Here is a 27,454-nt window from a genome sequence, read left to right as displayed (position 1 = left end):
CAAGAGGTCTGGCCAAAATGCTGTTTTCCAAGGAGGAAATAGGCGTATTTGGAAGGAATCAACAGATTAGGAGAGGAGGTAGGGAGTTCAGTCTCTGCTGAAGCTCACCGGTGTAAAAATCTGGTGGGACAGCAGACAGAATCAAGGATGATACTCTAGCTGGCAGGTGAAATGTGGGGGCCTACATGACTGCAGAGGCCACAGGGAGACAACCATTTACATCTTTTGGAGGGACATGTTTTTAATCAAACAGGTGCTGAACAAACATAGAATACCGTCCCTAAACAAAATCACTCCATAAACATTACAAAAGCTGCCACTAGCGTGACTGTTCATACAGGTTTACTGCATTTCCACCATCTCCTCTCTTTGGGGAAGGGTGCATTACCTTGGCTGTTTGAGACCATAATAAAACAGCTCTATATAGAATCTTTATGCAATTTTGAAACAGAAACAGCTCTATGCCAAGATGTTGCTTTACAACTAAAACATAATGGCTTGTGGGGTTGTCTAGTGTTGTTTTATGAGAAAACCAAGCACTAAATTCTGCAAACAGTTAAATTCATTTTCCATCCAGTCCAGCCGAACATGGAAAATGAGAACAACTATATCCTAGGAGCTATTAACTAGCATCATGGATTTTTTTTTAAATGGGTGATGAAACTTTGGCTTTCATAGCTAGGCATCTAAGTACCTGATTTCAGAAAGTGCACTTATAGCACTCAACAGAAATATATGCAGAGGACGATAAATCAGCCCTGGGAAACAAGTGGAGTTAAGGGCAGTGTTAGTGGTTAATGAAATATAGAGGTGATCAGAATCCAAAACTATCTGTTGAATGCACTGGTGAGCTATCGTAGCAGGGTTTACAAGATACTTGGATGTGGCAGATTCAGATGCCCACAAAAAATGAGTTTATGTAAACCCAAAGTGATGGTATTTCTCATTAGCTCATAACGTGACCAGAGAAACTAAACAAAAGAAAGATGACTCCAGGGTTAAGAATTTAACAAAAGTAATCCACCTCTGCCAGCCAAATGAAGCCAAGGTTTTTATTAAACTATCTCACTGGAGTTTGAGGTGATGACAAAAATCAAGCTTGCGAACAGTGAAGGCAGGAAATCCTGTTTGTAGAATATTTGCACGATGGTTCCAGACTTTGAGGGGATATATTGTAAGCACTAGTTTTGAAAAGAAGAGCCATTCTACTCTGATTACCCACGGTCCTGTTTCAAGGAATAGGAAAGTGCTGGGCTCAAAGAGGAATGATGGGATCTGGTTTTATTTATAGCACTAACGGCTAGGGGAAATGGGAGTGCAGTCCACAACCGCTGCTTCAGATATGCTAGATACAGAAGCCTCACAACAACTAGTGACTGCCAAACACTTAACTGGTTGCCACTTTCCTTCCCCTTATGCTCAGACTGCCCTAAGCAAACATGCAACAGTTCTGCTGATGTCCATCAATCACATGGGACTGCTGGTTATTTAGGCACAATTGCGCCAAAGCCACTGCCAGAATGTTGAGATGGAAGAGATCAGCATGGCCATCTGCACCACACCTGGGCAGGGATGGGAGCGAAGGGCAAGGTACAAAGGTATATTGGGACCACAGGGAACCCCAAAGATAGTTGTACAAATGGATGCTGGAGTTTGGCTGAACTGTTGCAATGTAATAAGTCTTATCTTGCACTTTTCATCGGTAGATCTCAAAGCACTTAAAGGAAGTTAGTATCTTTAGCTCATTTTATCAATGAGGAAACCGAGGCATGGAGCAGGAAGTGACATGCCCAAGGTCACCCAGCAGGCCAGTGACAGAACTGGGACTAGAACCCAGGTCTCTTGATTCCAAATTCAGTGTTCTACCAACTAGGCCACACTGCGCCTCCTAAAGGCATGTTGACTTCTCTCTTTTCAATATAATCAGTCATTTGTAGCTAGTGACCAGGCTACAAGGACCTGATACATCTGAACCATGCGTTTTCCCCTAGACATTAAATAGACCCTTTTTTCAAATTGTGCCCCCTAAGCCCGGTAAGTGCAGTCTGTGGTTAGTGTAGAATACCATAGCATGATCTTTTTTATTGTCCTGTTATACAGAATTAAGTGCTGCGGCCATTATGTCATAATATAATTTGGAATCACTGAAAGACTAGATAAATTCCTTGGACTATTAGGAACTGATGGTCTGGCCTTGCCTTTGAAAGGTAATTTCCCTAGATTTCCAATAAGGTTCTGCATTTACCCAATACCATGATCTATCTGAATGGGTTCGACCAAGGATCACCTCTTTTCTAAAGGTCTATCTTCAGATTTGAAAGAGGTGCTGTGAACTCCAGCTCTCAGCCCTAAGAACTGAACACAGGGGAATTGGCAGCAGGGCATCTCCACAGAAGAGTTCTTTGCTCCAGAGATTTCCTCTGGAGATCCTGCAGGTGCTCTGGCAACATTCATAATTATTCAGCCAAAGGCAGGAAGCCTCTCATCAGAATGACATTGACCCTCAGCAGCACTCACCATAATCTGATCTGGGAATGAATTCTAAATCCAACTGAATGTCGTCATGATTTATCTGTATAGCCACAAGAAAAAGTGCTGCAAAAACCTCTGCACAGATCTGGGGCAATTTGATAATGTGCCTAATACACAACTTAGCAAAGTCACTCAAATTTGACAAATGTTTTTTATAGAATTCTATAGAATTTGACAATTGTTTCTGCACAAATTTCTAGTAGCCTTACTTCTCAGCCTTTCCAATCTGATGAAGGCTGCATGAACTTTACCAATGACATGGACTTACCGAGTGCCTTGCAGAGCTCTGGATGTTTGATTCCAATGGTTTTCAACCTCTGCAGCAATTCTGCTGAGGTCATCTGCCGCACTAAGTATAGGCCCACTGAATAACTCTAAAGAGAAAGGAAAGGGACAGGATGACGAGAAAGGGCACACTCCACATACATGCTCGTTTAGTTCCCAAGTCACACAGTCATTTACCTTTCCATAATTCCCCCATGTAACAGTGATACGATTGGTCGCTGCAGACAGGTACATGAGATGCGTGAGGTTAATGGGACGACAGGGCCTTTTAGGCTCCACTCCAGGCTTGTTGGATGGATAGTAGCCCTATAGCAAAGACAGACATTCATGTCTTTATTTTACCAGACACGCTGCTGTGGATTTTTTCCTTTTCAACTACAAGAACATCAGCCTTGCAAAATTCTACTCATGCACAGAGTTAACTTTTTTGGATAAGATCATCAAGTCATAGTAAAGAGCAGGGAAGTTGACACTGTACTTTCATGGCAGTTTCGCAAGAATACTGTTAATGAACTCTACAAAACAAATCCATTACACAATGAGCTTCAAAGCCAAAACAATCTACTTCTAGCACTGCAGCTCCCCTTCTGTATTCGCCAGATAACAATTTCCAGAAAAAACCAGAACCATTTAAATTGCACACATTCTCCCTGTGCTGTCAAGTGACACTTCGTGGCTGGGTTGACTTACCGGCACCGAGCAGTAACTATGATTCACTTTTACTGCGATGTTTGGAGGGTACTGATCCTCCTGTGGGGAACTAGTGTCCGTGTAGCAGATTCTGGAAAGAAATGGTGACCTTTAAATGTCTACATCCCATATGCGATTTAAAAGATCTCTAACCTAATATATACTATTGACTTCAACAGCAGCCAGCTATGAGTACCAGCCAAACTAAACTAGGCTTGTCATCGGGTCAAACCAAGCCCATTAAACCCAGGAATCTCTACTGGAGGACATGATATAGACTTAGCATTATGCTGTGAAGCCGAATTTGATGTAACCAGCGTTTTCTATTAAAGCAATAACTCACATCATCTGCAGAGAACCAAGAGGGTCAAAGCAGTAGAAAGTTATGTTGTAGACGCATGTGCTATCCTTGCAAACAAGGGACTTGCTTAAAGTGATCAGTTATTTTAGCTACTGAACACAGAGCATTGAAATGGTTACCATGTTGTGCTAGTGATCTCCCTCCCCTAGTTTTCTGCCTCATGGGTTTAATTAATTTCATGCTATTCAGACGTACCTTAGCACAACCTGAACAGATTTCACACCGGCTTGTAACTCCCTGGTAAAACAAAACAAACAGACTTTCATTTAACAAAACCTTGTTTTCTTCTTTATCCAATCAACAAAATAACCTAAAGCTATTAGAACTGATTTTTTTTTTTTTAATTATTTGTCAGGTTTGTGCCGTTTACTTTTAAGATTTCACTTGTTCTGGAAAATAGGAACAGTCTGGTTAGTTTCATTTTCCAGCTCTCCTGCACTAGACCAAGGCTGTGGTGTTTGGGTTTCCAAAATTGCAGAGAAATGTTTAACGACAAATATCTGTCTTCATCAAAATATGAAGTGACCATGGAAACATTTCCAGACAGATGAGATTTTGTAAAACGTTCCCACCCTCTGCCCCCCACTATGCTTAGGCTGACAATGTCCCTACAACATCCTCTTCATTCAATTAGTAAACTAAAACTGCTCCTTCAAATCAAGGAATCTGAGCATTAGGGTACCAACAGAATATTCCTGTTGACACTATTCGCTTTATCAAACTGTATATTAACTAGTTTCAGAAAAGCTGCATAGCAGAATACGGGGTTCTTACTAGAATGTTTTAGACAGAGGCACAAGATGTACTCTAACTTATGCCCAGACTGAATTCAGAATTTTGCCTGGATTTGACAGTGAGCGTGTTTCACAATCCAGTCCTACTTTTAAATTGTTTAAAGTTTTCAGGAGGTTGAGTTCAGTCCGTACCTTACAGGAAAAGGAGTTACTCTGACAGCTTTAAAGAGTCCATCAGTAGGGACCATATTGAGATACTTCTCGCTGGTGTCAGAGAAGGCAGGACCTACCCCGAATGAGCACTGCGTGTAATGTCAGGCACTCACTAGAACCTCTACAGGGAGTGCATGCTACATTCTAATCAGACTACAGGTGATGAGAATCCCCTCACAGATCCAAACAGTCCTGGCTTTTCCTTTCGCCACAGTCACGATACAGAGTAAGCAGTCTTTTGTTAGATCATCCCGAAAGGTCTGCCCAAGTCTTGGTATATTGTTTCCTCTCTGCTGGTCTTTGAATGGCATTTCCTGGCACTACTTTCATCTATGTAGATCACCATATTATTTGGGTACTTAATTTAAAAATAAATATTCAAGAAGAAAGCTCGCCCCGATCTGACACATTATTATTCGGTTGTTTACTGTGGGAGAGTTGTATCAGAGTTTTTACATTTCACTCAGAAGCCCAAAAGGTTTATCATCATTCTGATCTCTCATGGCTACAGAGTCACAGGCCAGCTGCAGAGTAAGCTTTATCTCCCGCACTGGTGTATCTTGCTCCTGGGGTTGAAAGTTATGCCACTGAAGAGAAACATAGTTGTCATGGGAAGTTCTAGTGGCAGAGTGCAAGATAATTGCTCAGGTAGCTATTATAAGAATCCTCATGTAATGGCATTAAGTGTAGAGCTTTTAACCTGTGATTCAAAAAAGATTCTGCAAACCAATTCACACTGTAGGCTTAAAAGAGAAGTTTCAAGACCTAAATAATTGCATGCTGTTTGTCCTGCCTAAACTTACTATTCTAACTGGGATTTATTGCACTATCCAGAAGGAAACCCTACAGAGACCAAGACAGATTGGACGGTGCCAAAAATGGTTATGGGCCTCATGTTGGGGAAAAGCCTGTCTGCTGGTGTTCTCAAGTGAGCAGTGTTATCAGACAGAGAACAGAGACCCAAAATGGAGGGAAGACTGTCAGGAAAGTTATGCATTTAACAGGGTTTTAAAAATACACAGCACAGAGTACCTGGAATTTCTGATCAGCTCCACTTGTCTTGGCGTCAGTGCAAAAATGCATGGACTCTCCTGAAGCTTCTCGTTATTCTGTGGGACTGAAGAGAAGGAGAAGAAAAAAAGAGGAGACTTTATACTCCAATGTACATCCAAGTGCTACTGAAATGAGTAGTGTTCGATCCCTCATTTCACTTCCTGTTTATCAATACACCCACAGTTTGTTTAGAGAGATATTTGTTTCTTTAAATTGGCATTGGAGAAGAAGTCATCTGCTGGGCTTAGAGGATGCTGCTATAAAGCCAAAGATATGCATGGATAGTCCAAAAAGGGAACCTTCTCATGGTAGGATAATGAAGGGAGAGATTAGTGAGACAAATGTCTTTGCACCATTGATCAAAATGCACTGCTCACTCCTTGCCTGCCTGTTTTGTTACCCATGCAACTAACACGCAGTGGAATCTGTCCCACCCATTTTTTAATGTGTTCCCCCAATTTCCTAATCAGGCAACAGGTGCATACTTTAAAATAAGAGCACATTATGAGTGGAATCACAGCATGAAGACTAGAATTCAGGGGGAGAAATGTAAGCATGTGTCAATGCATAACATGAAAGTATTTATAGACAGGACCATTAGACTGGCTGAGGAAAGGGAAAAAAGCAATCTAACATCAACATCAGGTGATAAGATAGCATCAGAACGCTGGCCCCAAAGGGCAGAGAAAAGAGGTGTCAACAAATACAGTAAGTTAATGGTGCAGTTTTAGGTATGGTAATGTAATGATCTGTAGACCGCTAAGGAGATACTGTTAGCCACAACCCAGAGCAGACAAAAACTGGATTAAAAAAGTCAGTTTAATTTTAATAAAAAAATCCAAATGACATACGTTTTTCTTTTTTAAAAGAAGCTTATTTAAAATTAAAATAGAAATTATGACAGCTATGTTAAGGCCTAACCTTACTCTAAGGTATTAAAATATTTCACACTGAACAACATTCAAGCAGTACATGTTTGCAGACGACATTTTTAAAGAAAGCCAAACCATGGCTCTGGTGGAAGTCAGAGTTTAAGGCCAGAAGGGACCACCAGATCACCTAGGCTGACCTCCTGTATATTGCACACCACATCATAGAGGTGATGAAGAGGGAGGGGATATTCCTCCTATCCCCTGTTGCTGACCAGTTTAGAGGCAGCAAATCTCATTGGCTAAGCACTCGTTACCTAAAGTGCTAAGCAGCAGTAGCCTCTTCTGCAGGTACAGACAGAATATTTTCTTCACTTCAGTTTATTAGACTAGATCAGTTCAAAGACTAGATCACTCAAATTTGAAAAACAGATTGGGAGTTGGAGAAGCAGGAAAGCTTGTTTATCTCTTTTGATCTATGAATAAAAACTAGGTGTGAGGACTAGATCTACTAGTTCTAAAATCTTGAATGACATGGTGACCAGAGACCAATTCACCAACTGCAAATAATACTTCCTTTAATAAATTAGTTTTAAATGCAAATAACAAAACAATTTTTAAAAGCTGCCTTGTGCATTTGCAGTTGAATTCCAATTTCCATGCAAATGTAGCTGGACACAAATTACCAGTAAAAATGAATCTAGTAAATAAATATTTCATTCACCATTTTCTAATGTAATAAAAAGTCAAAATTACAAATCTGAATAAATGTATATGAAGTTCATACAATTGCTTAAGTGTGTACAGGGTATCCTTCTGGTTAGCAAAAATAGTTTCCAAATTACAACAGTGAGAATCAACCTCTTCAGAAATTAACTAAAAAGTACAAATAAAAAATAATTAAAATCAATGAGTCACATCAAGGTTTCCTGCTTGGTGATTTAAATTACTTTGATTTTTTTTTTAAATCAATCCACCCTGCAAGAATCCCTCTTCTTTTTCAAAGCAGCCACCTTTTCCAAAAGGAATGCCTGTACCCTGATTGAGAGTACAAACCTCAGCATCAGCAGCGAAGCCATGACCCAAGCAGTCTCCCCACTTATCCCATCATCACTGTAGGATTCAGTTTTCATCTGAGGTTACGATCATCTCTCTTCATCAAAGTATTGCCCAGCAGCAAGATATCTAGCATACCATCTACCTCAAAATACATAAAAGGCCTACCTCTACAACATGGCAGATGGCAGCGGGCAGACACCACGGGTGAGGTGTCACTCCAAGATTACCTCTTTCCCTTGTCACTCAAATGTAATTGGGCTACAAGTCCTGCCAGAGGCTGGGGAACAAAACAAGTATGACTGTGAGGCAGCAAAGCAGTGCTTTCCTCAGACCACAAAACAGAGACTGAAGCAACAGCAGCCCTGGTCAATACGACTCCATACGAAAAGCAATATCTGCCAAAGCAAAACTCTCCCTTTCCTTCTGCAGCTAGTGGGCGATCCTTGAAAGAGAAAAGGAAACAGAATTAAGAGACCTGAGCCACATGGGTCCCTTTGATCTTTCTTTATTTCTCCCCATGAAGGAGCAGGGCAACTCATCTTTCCTGGCAGAGAGTTCGGCTCCCCTCACCCATAGCCAGTCAATACCTCTACTGGGTGAGCCAGAGGAGGCTGCTAGAGGCTGATGTGAGTGAAGAACTCTTAGATACTCCTGATCCAAAAGAAGCTAGAAAAAAAACGTAAACTGGGTCAGCCCAGTGGTCCATCTACTCCAGTATTCCATCAACAGAGGCCAGTACCAGATACTTCAGAGGAAGGTGCGTGTGTGTCCGGGGGGGGGGAAGGCGGCGGCGCGTGAGGGCAGGGGGAAGAAGAGAGTGGGGGAAAACGGTTCAGTAAGTTGTTATGGGATAATCTGTCCCAAGGGAGAATTTTACCTGATCTCAACTAGAGGTTGCTTTATGATCTGAAGCATGAGACACTAGTCCCTTTCAAAATCTTACGATAAGTATTAAATAACTCATACATGAATTATCCTTGGCCAACAGCAAAAAAAAAAAAGTCATGTAAAACTATTCAATACTTAGAACATAAGAATGGCCATACTGGGTCAGACCAAAGGTCCATCCAGCCCAGTATAGTGGCCAATGCCAGGTGCCCCAGAGGGAGTGAACCTAACAGGTAATGATCAAGTGATCTCTCTCCTGCCATCCATCTCCATCCTCTGACAACAGAGGCTAGGGGCACCATGCCTTACCCATCCCGGCTAATATCCATTAATGGACTTAACCTCATGAAACTGTCCAGTTCTCTTTTAAATCCTGTTATTGTCCTAGCCTTCACAACCTCCTCAGGCAAGGAGTTCCACAGGTTGAGTGTATGCTGTGTGAAGAACTTCCTTTTATTTGTTTTAAACCTGCTGCCCATTTAATTTGGTGGCCCCTAGTTCTTATATTATGGGAACAAGTAAATAACTTTTCCTTATTCACTTTCTCCACAGCACTCATGATTTTATATACCTCTATCATATTAACACTTAAGGGTTGGGCACTTTTAATCAAAAGCAAGTTTCAGCCAAAAACCTTTTCTGAAAGTGAGCTATCTCCGGTACATGAGTTACAGCTTTTCTGAACTGTGTGGCTTTTGTGACTTGCTGGGATGAATTTCTGTTAAAACCCCAGGATAGCAAGATATAAAGAAGTCAATTAATTATGAAGTTTGAGCTAGATCAGCAAATCTCAGACTTTATGACAAGACATAGAACCTCTAACACTTGCAAGTACTTGGCATAGCCCTTTAGGATTTTAGTCCAATATAATTATAATGGATTCTTATTCTGAGAAGCCAACCCACAAGCCAGTTTGAGAACAGCTGAGCATGATCACTTAAAGCTCTTTGATGTCATAATGATCGTTAGTTTTAGGGTTTCCCTACACCAAGCTGTATGTTGTATCAGTGCATCATATTTAATAGCCTGGGAGCCTACTACCTAACTTACCACCTCTCTTTCTGCAACATACTCCCATAGTTGTGGTCAGTGGAGGCAATGCTAGATTCTCCACTTGATATATGAGAGAAGGGGCTGCTGGCATGGGAGTCTCTGTAAGAGCTCCAGAGCTCTGAAGTGTCCTTCCACCCCACAATCCAAAGTAGCCCAGATTTGATGACTTTCACAGTATGGTGCAGTGCCCATTCATTTCCCTGACCTTTGAAAATACATATTGACTAATGTAAGGGGATGGTAGTGGAGTTCATACTGGGACTTGGGTGAGAGCCCATTGCATTTTGTTTTTATAATTTTAAATACAGTAACTGGCAGGGTTCTCAGGGAATATTGATGGGCACTTTTTATTCAAACTCAAAGTGAACCAATAAATCCTCCAATCTGTTCACCTCTGAGAACTAGCCCACAGAGAGAAATGAAGCAACAGCTTGAAAATATGCTCTTGGGAGGATTTCTCTGCAGATGTCCAATGCGGGGATGTGTGTTTTGCAATCAAGAGAATGCAGTTGCCTCAGCCATCACAGGTATGTCTACACTGCAGTTAGACACCAGTGGCTGGCCTGTGCCAGCTGACTCAGGCTCGCAGAGCTCTGGCTAAGGGGTTCATTTAACTTCGGTGTATAGGTTCAGGCCCAGCCTGGAGTCAGAGCTCAGGGTGATAGAGGCCAGGCTCCAGCCTGATCTTGAACAAGGGTTCCCTAGGGAGGTGGTGGAATCTCCTTCCTTAGGAGTTTTTAAGGTCAGGCTTGTCAAAGCCCTGGACAGGCTGATTTAGTTGGGGTTGGTCCTGCTTTGAGCAGGGGGCTGGACTAGATACCTCCTGAGGTCCCTTCCAACCCCGATATTCTATGATCTATACTGCAATAAAACAGCCCATTAGACTGAGCCATGCCAGCCTGAGCTACAAGTTTTTAATTGCAGTGTAGACATCCCCCAAGGCAGACTGAATATACACAGGAACTGAGCATGATCTTCAACAGGGGAGGAAATATTCTGGCAATTGTATTACTCATAGCTAGATAAAAAGCAGTATACAAATTGCCAAGTAGATACCATCAAAAGGTATCAAGCAAACTGAGATACAGTTTACTCTGACAGTGGCTGGAACACGCAGATTATGTAGCCCTCTGTTCCCACAATGATACCAGCAGATCCCCCTCAGGCACTGCCTCCAAGTGAAGACCACTGCACTCTGCATCCACAATAAGCAAGCATCTCTCCCCTCAGGAGAACCAGCCAAAATTCCCTGCCACACCACATTTTGCTATTACCAAACCATGTTCATCTTTGATAAAAACCAAGGCATTTACTGACAGCCACAGTACAGCTAGGAAAGTCTACAAAAACATCCTGTCAGCAAATAGTAAGTTTTAAGCCTTGTCTACACACACAAGCTGTACCGATTCAACTAAACCGGCACAACTACCCTGCGTGGACAATCTTAAAACCAATTTAGAAGTGTCCACACAAGGAAGTTGTGATCATTTAATTAAATCCATTACTAAACTGAATTGGTATAACGTGTGTTTATGTAGTTACCAAATATGGAATGTTACCAGGTTCACAAAACACTTCAAGTCTCCTCGCCCTAACACCTGAAGCTGTATCTTTGTCTGCAAGCATGGTAATCTGACACTCTCCTGCAGAGAAAAGCATGTCTGCCTAGAGACACAAGGTGGGTGATGTAATATCTTTTAACTTCTGTTAGTGAGAGACGAGCTTACACAGAGCTCTTCTTCAGGTCAAAAGAGCTCTGTGTCAGCTCAAAAGCTTGGTCTCTCTAACCAACAGAAGTTGGCCCAATAAAAGATACTAACTCACGCACCTTGTCTCTCTAATATCCCCTGGGACCCACACAGCTACAACACCATTGCATACATATGGTAGAAATCTAGTTAAATATAGCCCACCTTTTGATCTCAATGTGATAATTTAAAGGAGGCAAGAAATCCTCTGTTGTTTCTCAGCACATATTAGCTTTTGATTAACAAAGATCCTTCTTTAATACACAAGTTACAGTTCCCTGGTTTCCCTCATCACAGTACATATGCTTAAAATGTCTTCTGTAGCAGGACATTTACCCAGGCCACATGATGATGTGCATGTGAAATAGGTCTTTGATCTCAGATCTGTTTCAGGTATTTCTATGGGATACCACCAGTAGCACCTGAATTTTCTACAGAATAGCTCTCGGGATTAGTCTACACACAGAAGTTGCACTGCTTTAACAAAAGGTGTAAAGTTAAGAAGAGATAGTAAACCAAAGTAACTGATAAGCCTTTGTTCTTCTTTATTCTTTTTTCGGTCTCATCAAGTAGAACTCCATAGACATTTAACTTTGTATTGGTATTCTTAACTTAATACTCTTGGAGTTAAATTGTCAACATGCCAGTTTTCAAAACACAAACAATTAGCGTGTATTTGTGAGTATAGTTCACTAGCACACTCATGAGCATTGTTCTTGGGTTATGATAACTGGAATCTTACTGAGCCAAGTACAAAAGTTAGCCACTCAGATATCTATCACCTCTGCTAATGTTAATGCTAGGAGAGCAAGAGTCCAGAACCAGATCTCAGTAGAGATGCCTACTAGTCTCATTTCCAGTTACCAAAATGAAAGAGTACATTGCAGACATTCCGCCATGCTGAAGCCTAAACACTGGGATCATACACTGGGCTTGCTCCCCATTAATGATACTCAGCAATTGTACTCCCTGCCACCACCAATGCCGGACCTCCAGAGTCGGTAAGGTGAAGTAGAAATGTAAATAATCTATATTTTAGTGTGGATTCGGAGTGATAAAGCAGATAAATCAGGGTTTAAAAGAGCTGTTCCACACCTAGCTGCCCTACACCAAGTCCCACAGACAAAGCACAAGTTACACCTATCAAAAGAGAACATTTGTCAAACATGGACAGGGAACAAGAGGACCTCTAGGAGGCGCTAGCTTTCATATGGAGTAGGATGCCAATCTAGCCAAACTAAAGATCTGATCTGACATAGAACTTTTATGTATTGTCAAAATTCAGTACCCTCTGGCAATCAGGCTAAATATATTTATCATCTCTAGATGCTTCCGCTCCTTTTTCTTGGAGCTATAAATAGGAGATGGGGTTGTAGCTGAAAAAAAATTAACTTTTTTCCTCCCTCTTCAAAATATTAGATTACATTGCATTTGTGTTTCCAGTGGACTGGCACACGAAGTGTTCAAGACTGAATTAACCAATTTCTAAAACTCTGTTTAAGTCATCACAGCCTTAACGTCTGTACTGCCTTCTTACGCAGACAAATCACATACATCTGAAGCCTGTATAATATAGTCAATACAGTTTTCTTTTTATACTGGTAAGTAGTCCAGAAGCTAAGAAATATGGAAAATAAGAGTAAACAGGGAAACTCCACAAGTAGTAACAAACATATGGAATAAGTTAACAAGGAAGGCAACTGAAACAGAGGATATAAATAACCTCAAGGGATACCCAGCCTAGTTTGTGAAGGCGGAAGGGAGTGAAGGGTTATGATGAAAACAGCAGGAAGATGGGATTAAGAAATTATGAAAGTGCAGGCACACAGGGCCAGATGGCTGTTTCCTGTTCCTAAAATTTATGTTCTCTCAAATTAAAGAGAGCAGTTTAAGTATTATCTGATTTGTGTTCTGGCAGGTTTCTCAGAGCCATGTAACATGGTTAAAGAAAACGCCTTTTATGTCCACATTAGAGAAACAAATCCACACTTCTGCCTAGTGAGGGTATTCAGCAATGGCTGCTTCCCACATGCCTTCAAATGTCCAGTCCATGTTCAGACACTGCAGCAGTTCATCGAGCTGCATCTTGGTAAGATGCACTACCTTCATTTATCAACACTTCTTTCATCTCTGTGCACATTAGGATCAAGCCTTTCCAGCAATGGGAGATCCTCAAGTTCAGTCTTTATTTTGCTCAGAACAAGGTCCGTTTTGTAACAAGGCCTGAGGTTACCATGTTTACTCTACAGGCCATTGAAGATGGCTGTAGTGTGATGGGTCACAAAGCAAAGGGAGCCACAGCCATAGCAAAAAGGCACATTTTGCCTACGCCATTCATAAAAAACCACATTACAGCCAGTTATGGCAATGCTCGTCACTACCTAGAACCATAACCACGCTAACCCAGACTCTGGTTATCATGGCTTCAAGGTGGAAGGAGCTGCTTCTTTCACCTTCCAAGCTCCTCTAGCTGCTCCTCAAAACACAAGGTATGGTGCATAAAGAACTGCATGACAGGTTTATAAAAGTACAAAGAGGGGTGTGTGCGTATTAAAATAGTAAGTCCCCTTTCTTTATTTGTGGGAAGCTTTAAGTCTGTCATGATTAAGTATAGAACTGGTATCAGCATAGAAAGGGCCACTGTTCCAGTTTAGCAGAGTTGTGACAATGACGGAGAAAACAGCTGCTCTCCTAATATACTGCTACGTTAGCTAGAGCAAGGACAGATTATGATTCAGTACACAAGGATGCAATATGTTAAAAAGGTAGCACCTTCAGCGAAGGATACAAAAGCTACAGCAAAACAAGACAGACTTTCAAGTCACTTATCAAAGTGACTGCAGCTCCTGGTTTAAGAAAGGTTTAAAAAAAAAAAGCAACAAAAATTAATCTAGGAATATTCTGAATAAATACACACCAACTAGAAGAGAACCCACTAGTTTTCTTTTTCTCTCGACTATGTGGCCTCACTGCTCACCAGAAATGCTACCATCATTTCAAAACTTTTTCACCGTCTCTTCCCAGATGGAGTCCTGGGCATTACTAATGTATCTGCATATATGAGAGAGACTCACCTAGCTCAGTTGGCTTCAGCAGTTCATCCAAGGTGGTATAGAAGGGAAGTTTCACCAGCCGCACTTCAGGCTTTACAACTTTGGGTGGCAACCTCCCCAGTCCGTTAAGGTATTTCCCATAGAGTGCAGGATAGTCAATGTTAGGCGTGGAAAGAGAAGTCCTAGCAACAGTGCTCCCACGGTCATAGGAAGAATGTATGGAGAGTGCCTCTGGAGGTCGGTGCTGCTGTGGCTGCCCCGGTTCAGAGCTCTTCTTAGCATAGCGAGTCTCATAGAGCTCTTTAATTTTCTTGAAAACTTCAGGGCTACAATCAAACTGGACCAGCTGCAATGCTCTAGTGACCAGCTCGTGTTTAAGTCCACTCTTACTCCGGCCAACAAAACCCAGTAACATCTGAAGATCTGAGACTCTGAAACTCATCACCATGTTCTAGGAAATAAAGGTAAAAAATTAAAATAAAAGATTCTTAAAGCTATAAATAGATCAAGTGACAATTCTCTCCAAAGCCTGTACCCTGGAACTCAAAAGATTAAAATTCACTTGCAAGAGTGACACCAACGCTTCTGTTTAGATCACCTGCTTTTCAACTGATTTAACGTGCCATGCATTAGACACCTGTTTGTGCAATGGGAATACACAGTAGACCTACTGAACATCAGCCAGTATACACAGATCGGAAAGCAGTGACACAAGCTAGTCACTGAATTACTACAAAAAAATTGTGATAAATACTAAGTAATCTCATGGTAACAGCTGGAAACAATGGCAATCACAAGGACACTAAATATCTTGCATCAGGTTGTTGGAAAAGCAAGCGTATTGGGGGTTAACAACTATTTCAGCTCACACCTCACTTCCTTCAATCAGCTCTCCTGTGAATAGGACCAGTGCCTGCTTCTTTTACTGCTCTGAGGGAGCACCATGAAACTACCTATTTCAAGGCTGATCCTAAGGTTTTGAACAACACTGAAACTGACCAGTCTTGTCAACTTCACTTTTCTTCTGCCTGGGGAAGCTCAGAGGGAACTGGAGCTGTCTGTAGACTCAAAGACAACACAGAATTGATCTACACAGGGAAGATTGTCTTCATAAGGATAAGAGCGAGAGAATAATAATTAAAATTAATGCACTTGTTCTGCAGAGATGGATTGTTAAGGCCTTCCTCATTGCCAAAAAAAGGTTCACATACACTCAGAGTGAAGAAAGTGTTTTTCAAGCCCTGAAAATATGTTTGAACATTTGCATTTATTCTTGCAGCTTGCTCACTGGTTTGTGAAAAATATAGGAGAAATTTTCCAGAAAACACTCCTATATGTCCAGCTGCAGGCAATGGAATCAGACACGCACTAGGTGTTTTCCATATTTATTTTCTGATTATATGGAAAAGGCATACAGAAATCAGATTATTAATTTACCAAAATAGGTTGAAAATAATATTCTTACTGATCATTCAAAAAACTGACAAGCCAACTTTTAAAGGAAAATGGCAACTGATTTAAATCCAGAAATGTTCATTAACACTGTTTGTGGGCCATGAAATTTAACAAAGGTCACGTCTACACTATGGGGGCTATAGAAGCATAGCTATGGCACTCTACCTCTGCTGGCATAACCCTGTAATGTAGACACAGCCTACAGTGACAGAAGGAGTTTTTGGTCACTGCAGGAACACGACATTCCTGACCGATGGTAGCTAGGTTGATGGAAGCATTCTTCCCTGGAATTAGCTGTGTCTACACTGGGGGTTAGGTGGGCATAAGTATGGCATTCATGGGTTTTGGTTTTTCACCTGAGTGCCACAGTTATGTCAACCTAAATTTTAAATGTAGACCAGGCCACAGGAAGAATTAACCTCTTACATTTTATTGTTCCCCTTTCCTGTGAAATCCCCTTGGACTTCCTATTTCACTGAAGCTGTCCTAGAATGCATCCCAAATGCATCTGGGTGCAAGGAGACATTTAGTAGTGTGATGTGTTCTGGAATCTCTTCAGTGAGAAAAAGAAAGTGAGGGGGGTTGAGAGATAGAGCTTTGACAAACCAAGGAAAGATGTTCAGTGGTTAGGGATCTAATCTAGGACTTGGGAGACCCAGATTCAATTCCCTACTCCACCACATGCTTCTGGTGTGACCCTGAGCAAGTCATTCAGTCTCTGTGCATCACTTATCCATTTGTAAAATGGGGGTAATAGAACTTGTCCATACCCCACATGGGCATTGTTAAAATAAATACGTTACTGATCATGTGGTGCCTAGATACTACAGCAAAGCAGGCTGCATAAGCACCCTAGACAAGGGAGTTAGCCCTGTACTCATTGTTCCTCATTTCCTGTTCTCTTGGTGTATTGGGCATATAAACCAGCGCTTAACTCAATTGCTTTTTGCAGTTTACATTTACCCAGATTTCAGGTCTAGAGATGTTATCAGATTTAAATAAAATAATAAATAAATAATAAAATAAATAAAAAGCAAAACAGGCTATTTTGGCACAGAGAAAAATATGTCTAGAACCTCACACCTCTAACTCTGAGTGAGTGGTATGAATATGCAGTTCTCATTAGCTAGTGAGATTATTCATTTTAAAATGAATATAGATGTAGGCTTTGGGCAGCAACAAAAGACAGGAAATTGTGTGTTCAAGGAGCATGGAAGATAATGAATTCTCACTACAGCCAGGCAACAGATCACAGAAGTCTTCAAGATGCTTCCTTTCAGAAGAGTGGTGGGCTTCTGCCCACAATAATCAATGAGGAAGGGTTAACATATGGAGAAAGGGTCAGCCAGTGTTATGCCTACATTTAAAAACAGGGTTCTCCACATTTTACTTCTGCCCTACATCAGCATTCACTGGGTCTGCCCTGTCATTCCATTACTTAATGCCTAATCCTGCCAGATGCTGAGCATCTTCAACCATCACTGAAGTCACTCAGAGGTGTTCAGCATCTGGCAAGAATGGGAACTTTACCATGAAAGCCCTGTTGTGTGCACTGAGAGATTACAGTTCTGCTTCACAGACAGTACACCTGTGATTCCACTCATTGGCAGGCAGGAACCGAAGAGCCCCGCTCATACAGAGAGCAGTATCACATAGCAGAACTGGACTCAATAAAAAGAGAGGCTTGGAATCTGTGCTGCAAGTCTTCCTCTCCCCAAAGAGGCTCGTTATGCACAAGGTATGTTGTAAGTATAATACAACTTAACATATTTTTAAAAAACGGCACATCACTAGACAATCTCCAAATACATCAGACATCACAGAATCCTCCAGTCTATGCAGATTTATAGACATATCAATACTTTCTCCAGAACTTTTAAAGCACTGGATCCCATTCATTATCCACCACCATATTCTCTTCTCTGAAAGCCTCTTCATACCTTCAATTTAGATAATAAAATAATCCATTTATGCTTTCATGGAGGGGTGGGGGTTTAAAGTTTGCAAACAATCTGACCCACTGGAGACATCTGGACAGTTCACTCACCCCAAAACTATTTCCTAAAATGTCAGTGGAGGAAACCCGTATGTCATCACTTCACACTCACCCCCCAACTGCACTTGCAAACTCTTCACTCTGAAGCCCACTGAGCTGACATTGGAACAGGAAAGGGGGTGGCATGAGGGAGCCACAGAGGAAGGGGAAAATGAGAAGAGTAGAAGTGAGGATGGGAGAACTGCAGAAGGGACCTGAGGCAATGACTACATGGAGGAGGCAATAGTGAGAGAAGAGGAAAGCCAAGGTGTGCAGGGAGCAGCACGCCTGTTGTAATGATTTTTTCAGGACAGTTATAAAAAATGATGCCCTGAAATGGGGGAGTAAGCTAGGGATCTTCAGGTTCAGTGTTGGGGTGAGAAGAGGCTGAGACAGCAGCAGGTGGGGAACGTGTTAAGTAACAGTCACAAAGAATGAAAGCAGGGGAAGCATGGGTGGGGGTGATGAAAAGGACCTGAGGAAATCTCAGGAATCAGCATGGGGATGAGAAGGGGCTGAGCCAAATGGACTCTGGAGTTGGCGGGAATAGGAAGGCACTGATGCTGGTGGGACTGGGGAGGGATCTCCAGACTGGAGGGGAAGGTGGGGACACCAGAGGGATGGGGGCTCTCTGGGGTCGTGAGGGTCAGGAAGGCGCTGACACGGGGCTTGGGTGGAGTCTCCAGGGTCAGGAAGGGGCTGATGCTGGAGTCAGCTATAGAATGGCAGGATGGCACTGATGCCAGGGAGGGGGATTAGGGAGAAGCCTCCAGGGAAGATTATTGGGGGTGGGGGAAGGCAGGACGGCACTGTCACCAGGAGATTGGGGGTGTCCAGGGACAGGACGGCGGGGATGGGACTGCACCAATGCGGGGGTGGGGTGGGGAGGGAAGCATGTCTCCAGGATTGGGACGGCGCTGACGTGGGGGGGGGAAGGTGATCGGGACGGGACGGCGCTGACGTGGGGGGGGGGGAAGGTGATCGGGACGGGACGGCGCTACGCTGAGGGACGAGGAGGCCAGTGAGGGCTCAGACCCGCAGAGGCGGGACTGGTCGAGGCCCAGGCCCCCAGGGAGCTAGCGGGTGAGGGCCCTGGCGGGGGAGCGGCGAACAGGACGGGCCGGTTCCCCGCGGGGGGCCGGCGGAGGAGGCAGGAGCCGGGGGCGGCTCCCGCAGGGAGGTTCCTGGGGCCCTCGTGGCCCGGGGGTAACGGGGCCGCCGCCCGCGGCCCTGTCGCCGCCGCCCCAACCCCGTACCCCCGCCGCGGCCCCACCCCCCCCACCGGGAGGGGGGAGGGAGGCCGCTCACTCACTTTCGCCTCCACCAGCTCCGCCGCCATCTTGGCTTCCAGCGTCCACCGGCGCGCCGGGAGCCGCCGCCGAGTCACGTGACCATCAAGGTGGGGAGGTGCGAGGGAGGACCGGGGGACCAATCAAATCGCGCTCCGCCCCCTTCTCCCCCTCCCTCCGCCAGCCGGCGCGAGCGCACTGCCGCGCGCTCGCGCCCCGCCTCTGACCCCGTTCCAGGCGCCTCGGGGCGCTTAAAGCGACAGGGCCGGGGGGCGCGCCAAGCCCGGCTCGGGGCGCTGCCCCTCAGCGCTCTTCCCAGCCCCCCCCCCCCCCCCGAGCACAGGGCCCCCCCGGGAGGCCAGGCCAGGCCATGATGGGAACCGCTTCAAGCCAGGCGGTGCTGCCCCCCCCAGCCCCCCTAGTTCCAGCACCTATGGAGGCAGGATCAGGCCCGTGGTTTAGAATGAGGGGCCAGATCTCCCTTTGGGGAGATTTCACCTGGGTTGCGGTTTGCCCCTTCCCATCGGAAAGGCTGGGGGAATAATCCCTCCAACATGGCAAATGTCCCAGGGTCATCCTCAAGGAACTCTTTCGTGTCCTTGCTGTGCTCCCAAAGCCGGCTCCATGGCAGAGTGGCTCCTGGGGAGCCATGTTACCAGAGAATCAGCCTGCCCGTGGAATCAGACTTGGCTGGACTTGTACAGTCCTGGAGCTGCCTTACTCCCGGCTGCTGGTGGGAAGATGAGGAACTTCCATGCAGGCTCACCCACTTCACCACACCTACCCATCCAGTATCCTCCGGCTCCTACCACGGTGGACCCCAGACTTGTGCAGTGAGTCCTGCAGGGTCTGGATGGAGGGAAGGGAAAGTGCCACAGAGGTAGCTGATATCCCGTCTCCTACAGGGCAGAGGGATATTTGTACATGGAGCGTCTCCTTTGCACATGGATCAGAGGGGTTTGATCCAACTCACTGTTAGGGGATATGTTATAGAATGATAGAATATCAGGGTTGGAAGGGACCTCAGGAGGTCATCTAGGCCAACCCCCTGCTCAAAGCAGGACCAATCCCCAATTTTTGCCCCAGATCCCTAAATGGCCCCCTCAAGGATTGAAGTCACAACCCTGGGTTATAGTATAACAATAATAATACACCCACTTTAGGTGGGACAGCCTGTAATGGAATGTACTTTATAAGGACCCCCCCAGGCTAGCGCTACCCTGTTACAGGATGGAACAATGCCTGTGAAACCAAAGACTATTTCCGGGGGAGGAAATAGTCTTAGGGAGTTTGGGGTGTGGAAAAACCATTGCTGCTAATTCTATTTAGGTCTCAAGGCCCGAGTCCCCAAGCCAGTTCCATGAGCCGGAACCCACCTCAGCCCCAGTGAAGAAGAGTCAAGCAGTTCTGAGGAATGGGGCAGTGGGGAGTAAATCTATTTCATTAAGGAGATTGCGGTGGTGGGGAACGGAGGACATGCCTCACTGCTGTGACTAGGGTAGGACTTGGCGACTCCCACATTTGTTAATCCTGTTTGGTTGGAGAAAGGCCATGTCTATACCTACAGGCATGACAGGGGCACAGCTGCCAGCGCCATAGCTAGGCCACTGGAGCCCTGTAGTGTAAATGCAGACTGCAGTGACAGAAAGTGGTTTCCTGTTGATGTAGGTAATCCACCTCCTCGAGCAATGGTCGCTAGGTTGACAGAACCATTCTTCCGTCGACCTAGTTGTGTCTGGATCGGCGGTTAGGTTGACATAGCTACAGCACTCAGGAGTGTGGATTTTTCATTCCTTTGAGCACTATAGCTGCGTTTTATGTGTAGATCAGGCTAAATTTTACTGCAGAACTGGATTATATGTGGCCAGATTAAGAAATCCCTTTCGAGTGCATCTGAAATGTTCTTTCTGGCCTGTTTTTGAAAACAAACAAACAAACTGCCTTCCCCGCCAGTCACATATACCCATCCAAGCAAATTAAAATAGAAAAACCTCTGGGAAACCAGAAAACCACTCTACAAAACAAATAAACCCTTTCAGGCTTCCTTGACCCATCACAGAGAGACATAAAAGGACACAAGCTCAAATTTGTTTTCCTTTGCAAGTCACCCTTTAAGAAACTGTCTACTGAACAGTGAGCAGTTTTCAAACTTGCATATTTGTTCCGGCCGCATTTGATTCAAACTTTGTTGTGCCAGCCCCAGGTGTTCAACAATCATAAGTCAAAATATCACGAGAGTGGCTTAAAAATCATGGGATTTCAAAAGATAATATATTTGGGGTTCTTTTAATTTCTCTTCTGGTTTCTAACCTTTCTACTCTGGTCATGATTTTAGGCTTTTTTCACAACCACAAGGGCTAGGAACTTTTTTTTTTTTTTAAAAAGGGAGCTAAGGGCTGGTCTAAAATACAAAGTTAGGTTGGCTCATGGTTCAGGGCTGTGAAATATTTAATGTCCTGTGCAATGTAATTGAAGCCAACCTAAGACTTGGTGTAGACACTGCTAGGTTGACGGAAGAATTCTTCTATCAACCTAACTACCACCTTTTGGAGAGGTGGATTCACTACCTCAGTGGAAGAACCCCTTCTGTAGCTGTAGTGTGTGTCTACTACAGTAGTGTGCTGTGTTTCCAGTGTAGACACACCCTGAGATGTTCATGGAATCACTTGCTTCCAGGAGCTGGGGCTTTGAAGAAAGTCACCAAATATCATGAGACCTGGTAATAAAACTGCAAGCGTTGGCAACCACGCAAACTAGACAAAAGGCACTAGTGCTCCTTGGCCAAGATTTTCTGCAAAGTCTTTATGAATATGGTTAACATTATGCACTGTGAGGAGTCCTGCAGTGGGTTTTAACAATATATAACTTTAACAATATAACATATATTTAATATATTAATATATAACTTTAACAATATATAAAGTTAACCATACGCATAAGCATGTCCATAACTCTGAAGGATTGGGGCTTGAAAGGCCTAAACTTATTCTCGCTCTTTTTTCTTTAAATCTTAGCCTTTAGGGACAATGAGGGAGATTTGCACAGCTACAGATGGCATTTAGGCAATGAGAGTTGGGTGCCTAACTCCCGTTTGTGCCTGTGAAAGATTCTAGGCCGAATGTTCGAAAGCACCCAATTCTGTTTGCAAAAGTCACAGATGCGTGTAGGAGCCTAAATCTCATAGAAAGTCAATAACAATCCTCATCCGAGTTCTTAGCCAGCCCTTCTTACCAGAAGAGATTCAAGTGCTTTGCAAAGGAGGTCAGTATCAGTGTCCCCATTTCGCAGGTGGAGAAACTGACGCACAGAGTGGGGATGTGATTTGAAAAGTCACCCAACAGGGTAGTGATAGAGTTAGGAATAGAACCCAGGTCTCCTGAGTCTGACTTCCGTATGTCAGCCATGAGGCAACACAGTTCAGGCTTTGAAAGGCTACATTACATGCAGAGAGGCGTCAAGTGGGTTTTTAAATGTACTCAGGTGCCTAACTCCTGCTTGTGGGGAGCCCCATGTCGTCAATAAATAAATAATCCCCAGTTTTTATATACTTCTTTTCATCAGTAAATCTCAATTGTCTCTGGGATTCCGTGCCCCCCCCCCCCAGTGCTTTACAATGGAGGTCAATATCCTTTAGTCCCATTTTACAGATGGGAACATTGACACACAGAGAGGAGAGACTTTCCCAAGGACATGCAGCAGGCTGTACATGGGTGCAAGGGTCTATTCAGGTGGGTCTACTTGCAGGATCTGGGCATTAATGCAGGATTCTGCATTAATGTAACATCTGGATTTCTATTGTTACCCCTTCTGTTTTCACTCGATCAGAACTTTCCAAAAAAGTTGTCTTTGGAGTTGAAACTTTGCTTAGGGTCAGCCCAGAGTTGATTTTTTTTTAAAAGGCAAATTTGAAGAAAATCTTTTCAGCTGGTTTTGAGTTATGGGAGAGTGGGGGGAAATATTTTTTTCATCTTGAAAAAAGAAAGGGAGTCTTCTTTCCCTTACACTGTTCTTTAAACCTGAGTGAGGCCAGGTCTACACTAGGAAATTAGGTTGGGATAATTACGTCACTCAGGGGTGTGAAAAATGCACACCCCTGAGTGACGCAGTTAAACCGATCTAACCCTTGGTGTAGACAGTGCTAGGTCAATGAGTGAATTCTCCCGTCAACCTACTTACCGCCTCTCGGGGAGGTGGAGCACCTACATTGACCGGGAAACCATCCCGTCGGTGTAGGTAGTGTCTTCACGGGAGCGGTACAGCTGTAGCATTTTAACTGTAGAAAAGCCCTAACTCCATCGACTTGAGTGGAGTTACTCCTGATTCAGAGAAGAATCAGGACCTAAAGTCCAGATTCGCAAAGGCATTTAGATGCCTAACTTGACATTGGAAGTTAGGCACCTAAATACATTTGAGGATCAGGGCCTAGGCCTTTTTTGCTCACCAGTTGAATATGACTTGAATGATGGACTATGCAGGGCCAGTTTATACAGAGCATATTACAAGATGCACCTGGCCAATCATATTCTGTAACATGGATGGATTCCCTCCTGACCCTAGTTGTTAATCAATTTATGTCCTGAAGCACGAGGATTGATCACCCTGGTCATTTTAACTCTATATGTTTATGGCAGCCAAGTCTCAGCTGGTGTCAGGGATCTGCTCCCTGCAGTTTATTACCCAACCTTGGCAAAAACTCTCTCCAGCAGCCCATTACCCTCGCTGAGCAGTGATCCCTTTCTTCACCAACCAGTTCACTTTGATGAGGGGGTAAAGTCTAGTCTTTGTTCAAGTCAACAAGCTGTTGTCTTCATAGCGTGGTTGGGAAGATTTATCCTAACACCAGGCAGGCCAGTCCCCCATCCAAACTGCAGCAGGTGTCAGGGTGCTTTATTAAAGGTGTGAGCTCAATACAGACCCGACATAAAAGGGTGCAGCTCAGCTGAAGTCCCTGCCTGTCCCTCTTCTCCAGCTAGTGCTCCAGCTCAGCTCCATTGATGGCAACACAACATGGGCCCTCTGGCTGCTACCACCATTGAAAGCACTTTGACAATTAGATGGGAGGGTGAAGAAGCCTGTAGTTACCAGGAAAGGGATCTTCTAGCACAGTGATGGGGCATATACACCCTGCTTAGCGGACGGCAGGGAGGAGGTTAACTCTTTCACTCGCTTTTTCTCCCTGAAGAAGAACCACAGCTGCAGGGAGCCACTCCCCCAGGAAAACCCCTCGGCGCTCAGGGATTGTTGGGGATCCAGGGGGGCAGGGCTAGCCCCAGTTGTGGTGAACGGTCATCCTTCTGGACACTACAAGACGCATGTGTTTGGAGGACTCTGGGCTCGCCCTGCACTAGGGCTACGTCAACACCACAAATTACAGTGCAACTGTAGTGCAGGTAGGCACAGCCATGCCAGCTTGAATTTAGCCAGCGCAGCTACCATTAGCGATGAAGACGTGGTGGCATGGACCCTGGGACAGGCTAGCACAACCCACGTACATCCCCAGTGGGCTGGACAGATGTAGCCAGAGCCCATACGGAACCTTGCCGCCTTGTTGTCACTACTATTCTTACCTGCGTATGCTGAATTAAACCTAGTGCCTCCCTGTGCCGCAATCCCACCTTAATGTGCAGTGTAGACATGCCCTAAGGTGTCAGTTCCTTGTTGGGCTGCTTCAGGAACCTGTCTGAGCATATGAGCTGTGCAAAGCCACTCCTTGGTTGATTTGGTTGAGAGACCTGGGCAAAGGGAAGCCCCTTCCCAAACTTTTCGGTGTAGGTAACTCCCTCAGCTATCTGTGAGCGTTGCCCTGGCTCTGTAAAGCCTGAGACATTTAGGGTGAAAGGGGTGCTCAAAAAACTCATATACCGATATAGATAGATATAGATATATTAGGGCTGTTGATTAATCGCAGTTAACTCAAGCGGTTAACTCAAAAAAATTAATCCTGATTAATCACACTTTTAATCACATGGTTAAACAATAGAATACCAATTGAAATTTATTAAATATTTGTGGCTGTTTTTCTACATTTTCAAATATATTAATTTCAATTACAACACAGAATACAAAGTGTACAGGGCTCACTTTATATTATTATTTTTGATTACAAATATTTGCACTGTAAAAATGATGAACAAAAGAAATAGTATTTTTCAATTCACCTCCTACATGTACTGCAGTGCAATCTCTTTATTGAGAAAGTGCAACTTATAAAAGTAAATTTTTTGTTTGTTACATAACTGCACTCAAAACAAAACAATATAAAACTTCAGAGCCTACAAGTCCACTCAGTCCTATGTCTTGTTCAGCCAATCACTCAGACAAACAAGTTTGTTTACATTTACGGGAGATATTGCTGCCCACTTATTATTTACAATGTCACCTGAAAGTGAGAAGAGGCATTCGCATGGCACTGTTGTAGCCGGTGTTGCCAAGTATTTACGTGACAGATATGCTAAACATTTGTATGCCCCTTCATGCTTCAGCCACCATTCCAGAGGACATGCTTCCATGCTGATGATGCTCGTTAAAAAAAATGCATTAATTACATTTGTGACTGAACTCCTTGGAGGAGAATTGCATGTCTCGTGCTCTGTTTTACCCATGTTCTGCCATATATTTCGTGTTATAGCAGTCTCGGATAATGACCTATCACACACTGCTCATTTTAAGAACAGTTTCACTGCAGATTTGACGAAACACAAAGAAGGTATCAATGTGAGATTTCTAAAGATAGCTACAGCACTCAACCCAAGCTTTAAGAATCTGAAGTGCTTTCCAAAATCTGAGAGGGAGGAGATGTGGAACATGCTTTCAGAAGAGTTAAAAGAGCAACACTCTGATGCGGAAGCTACAGAACCTAAACCACACCAAAAAAAAAAAATCAACCTTCTGCTAGTGGCATCTGACTTAGATAATGAAAATGAACATGCATCAGTCTGCACCACTTTGGATCATTATCGAAACCCGTCACCAGCATGGACGCATGTCTTCTGGAATGGTGGTTGGAGCATGAAAGGACATATTAATCTTTAGTGCATCTGGCACATAAATATCTTGCGACGCTGGCTACAACAGTGTCATGCGAATGCCTGTTCTTGCAGGTAACATTGTAAACAAGAAGCAGGCAGCATTATCTCCTGCAAATGTAAACAAACTTGTTTGAGCGATTGGCTGAACAAGAAGTAGGACTGAGTGGCCTTGTAGGCTCCAAAGTTTTACATTGTTTTACTTTTGAGTGCAGTTCTTTATTTGTACATAATTCTACATTTGTAATTTCAACTTTCATGATAAAGAGATTGCACTACAGTACTTGTATTAGGGTTAATTGAAAAATACTATTTATTTTGTTTTTTACAGTGCAAATATTCGTAATCAAAAATAATAATATAAAGCGAGCACTGTACACTTTGCATTCCGTGTTTTAATTTACATCAATATATTTGAATATGTAGAAAATATCCCAAACTATTTAAATAAATGGTATTCTATTATTGTTTAGCAGTGCGACAACTATTGCCTTATATTATGGAAACACAAAGGGTTTTAAACCTCTCATTAACTCTTCACCATTTACCTTCCCTGTTTGCACCAGACAGATTTTCAGAGGCGCTCAGCTACCATTTACACACCAAAAGAAGTGGCCAGATTTTTCAAACACAGGTCGGGTCCTGCTGAGTACTTGAGAAGCTGGCTCGAGAGCCTTTCGTGGATGGGAAACTGATGACAGAGTGATCAGTGCCACTCTTCTCTAACCTTTTCATTTTCCACCTCTTATGCGTTAGCATCAGGCTGCAAAGTCTGGCTTGCAAACAGCCTGGAAATATTTCTGTTCCCTTTAGGGCTCATACCCTCTGCCACTTTTGTTCCAGCTGTACATTTGGGGTCTAAATCTAGTTGAGTCCATTTAATGCTAATAGCTTCTGGACTCAGGGCAGGTTTACACATAAAGCGCAGCATCAGCGCAGCTGCTAAGTGAAGACACCCCTACATGACAGGAGTGTTCTCCCGTTGGTGTAGTTAATCCACCTCCCAGAGGCGGTAGCTAGGTTGGCGGGAGAAGCTCTCCCATTGACCTAGTCCTGTCTACACAGGGGGAGTTAGGTCAGTATAACTGTGAGCCGTGCAGACCTGGCCTCAG

The 27,454-nt window shown here is 43.7% G+C and overlaps 1 protein-coding gene across 3 annotated transcripts in view; it reads right to left on the bottom strand.

Annotated features, from left to right (window-relative positions):
• The window catches only part of PIAS4 (protein inhibitor of activated STAT 4), a 37,982-nt gene extending 18,512 nt beyond the window's left edge, over positions 1-19,470 (bottom strand). For all 3 annotated transcript variants that reach the window (XR_013348757.1, XR_013348756.1, XM_077842140.1), the window contains exons 1-7: positions 19,341-19,470; positions 14,560-14,989; positions 5,848-5,932; positions 4,064-4,105; positions 3,508-3,598; positions 2,995-3,123; positions 2,801-2,906 (exon numbers count right to left, since the gene is read on the bottom strand). Coding sequence is in view for 1 of the 3 variants with exons in the window: in XM_077842140.1 (XP_077698266.1) it covers positions 2,801-2,906; positions 2,995-3,123; positions 3,508-3,598; positions 4,064-4,105; positions 5,848-5,932; positions 14,560-14,989; positions 19,341-19,367 (910 nt within the window). In the remaining 2 variants the exon portion in view is untranslated. The remainder of the gene's footprint in view (positions 1-2,800; positions 2,907-2,994; positions 3,124-3,507; positions 3,599-4,063; positions 4,106-5,847; positions 5,933-14,559; positions 14,990-19,340) is intronic.
• Between the last annotated feature and the right edge of the window lie 7,984 nt (positions 19,471-27,454).

This window comes from Eretmochelys imbricata, chromosome 25 (assembly GCF_965152235.1).
Source record: "Eretmochelys imbricata isolate rEreImb1 chromosome 25, rEreImb1.hap1, whole genome shotgun sequence".
NCBI classification, from domain to species: domain Eukaryota; kingdom Metazoa; phylum Chordata; order Testudines; family Cheloniidae; genus Eretmochelys; species Eretmochelys imbricata.
The sequence above is the reverse complement of the archived record's forward strand: the minus strand, read 5'-3'. Positions and strand labels throughout refer to the sequence as shown.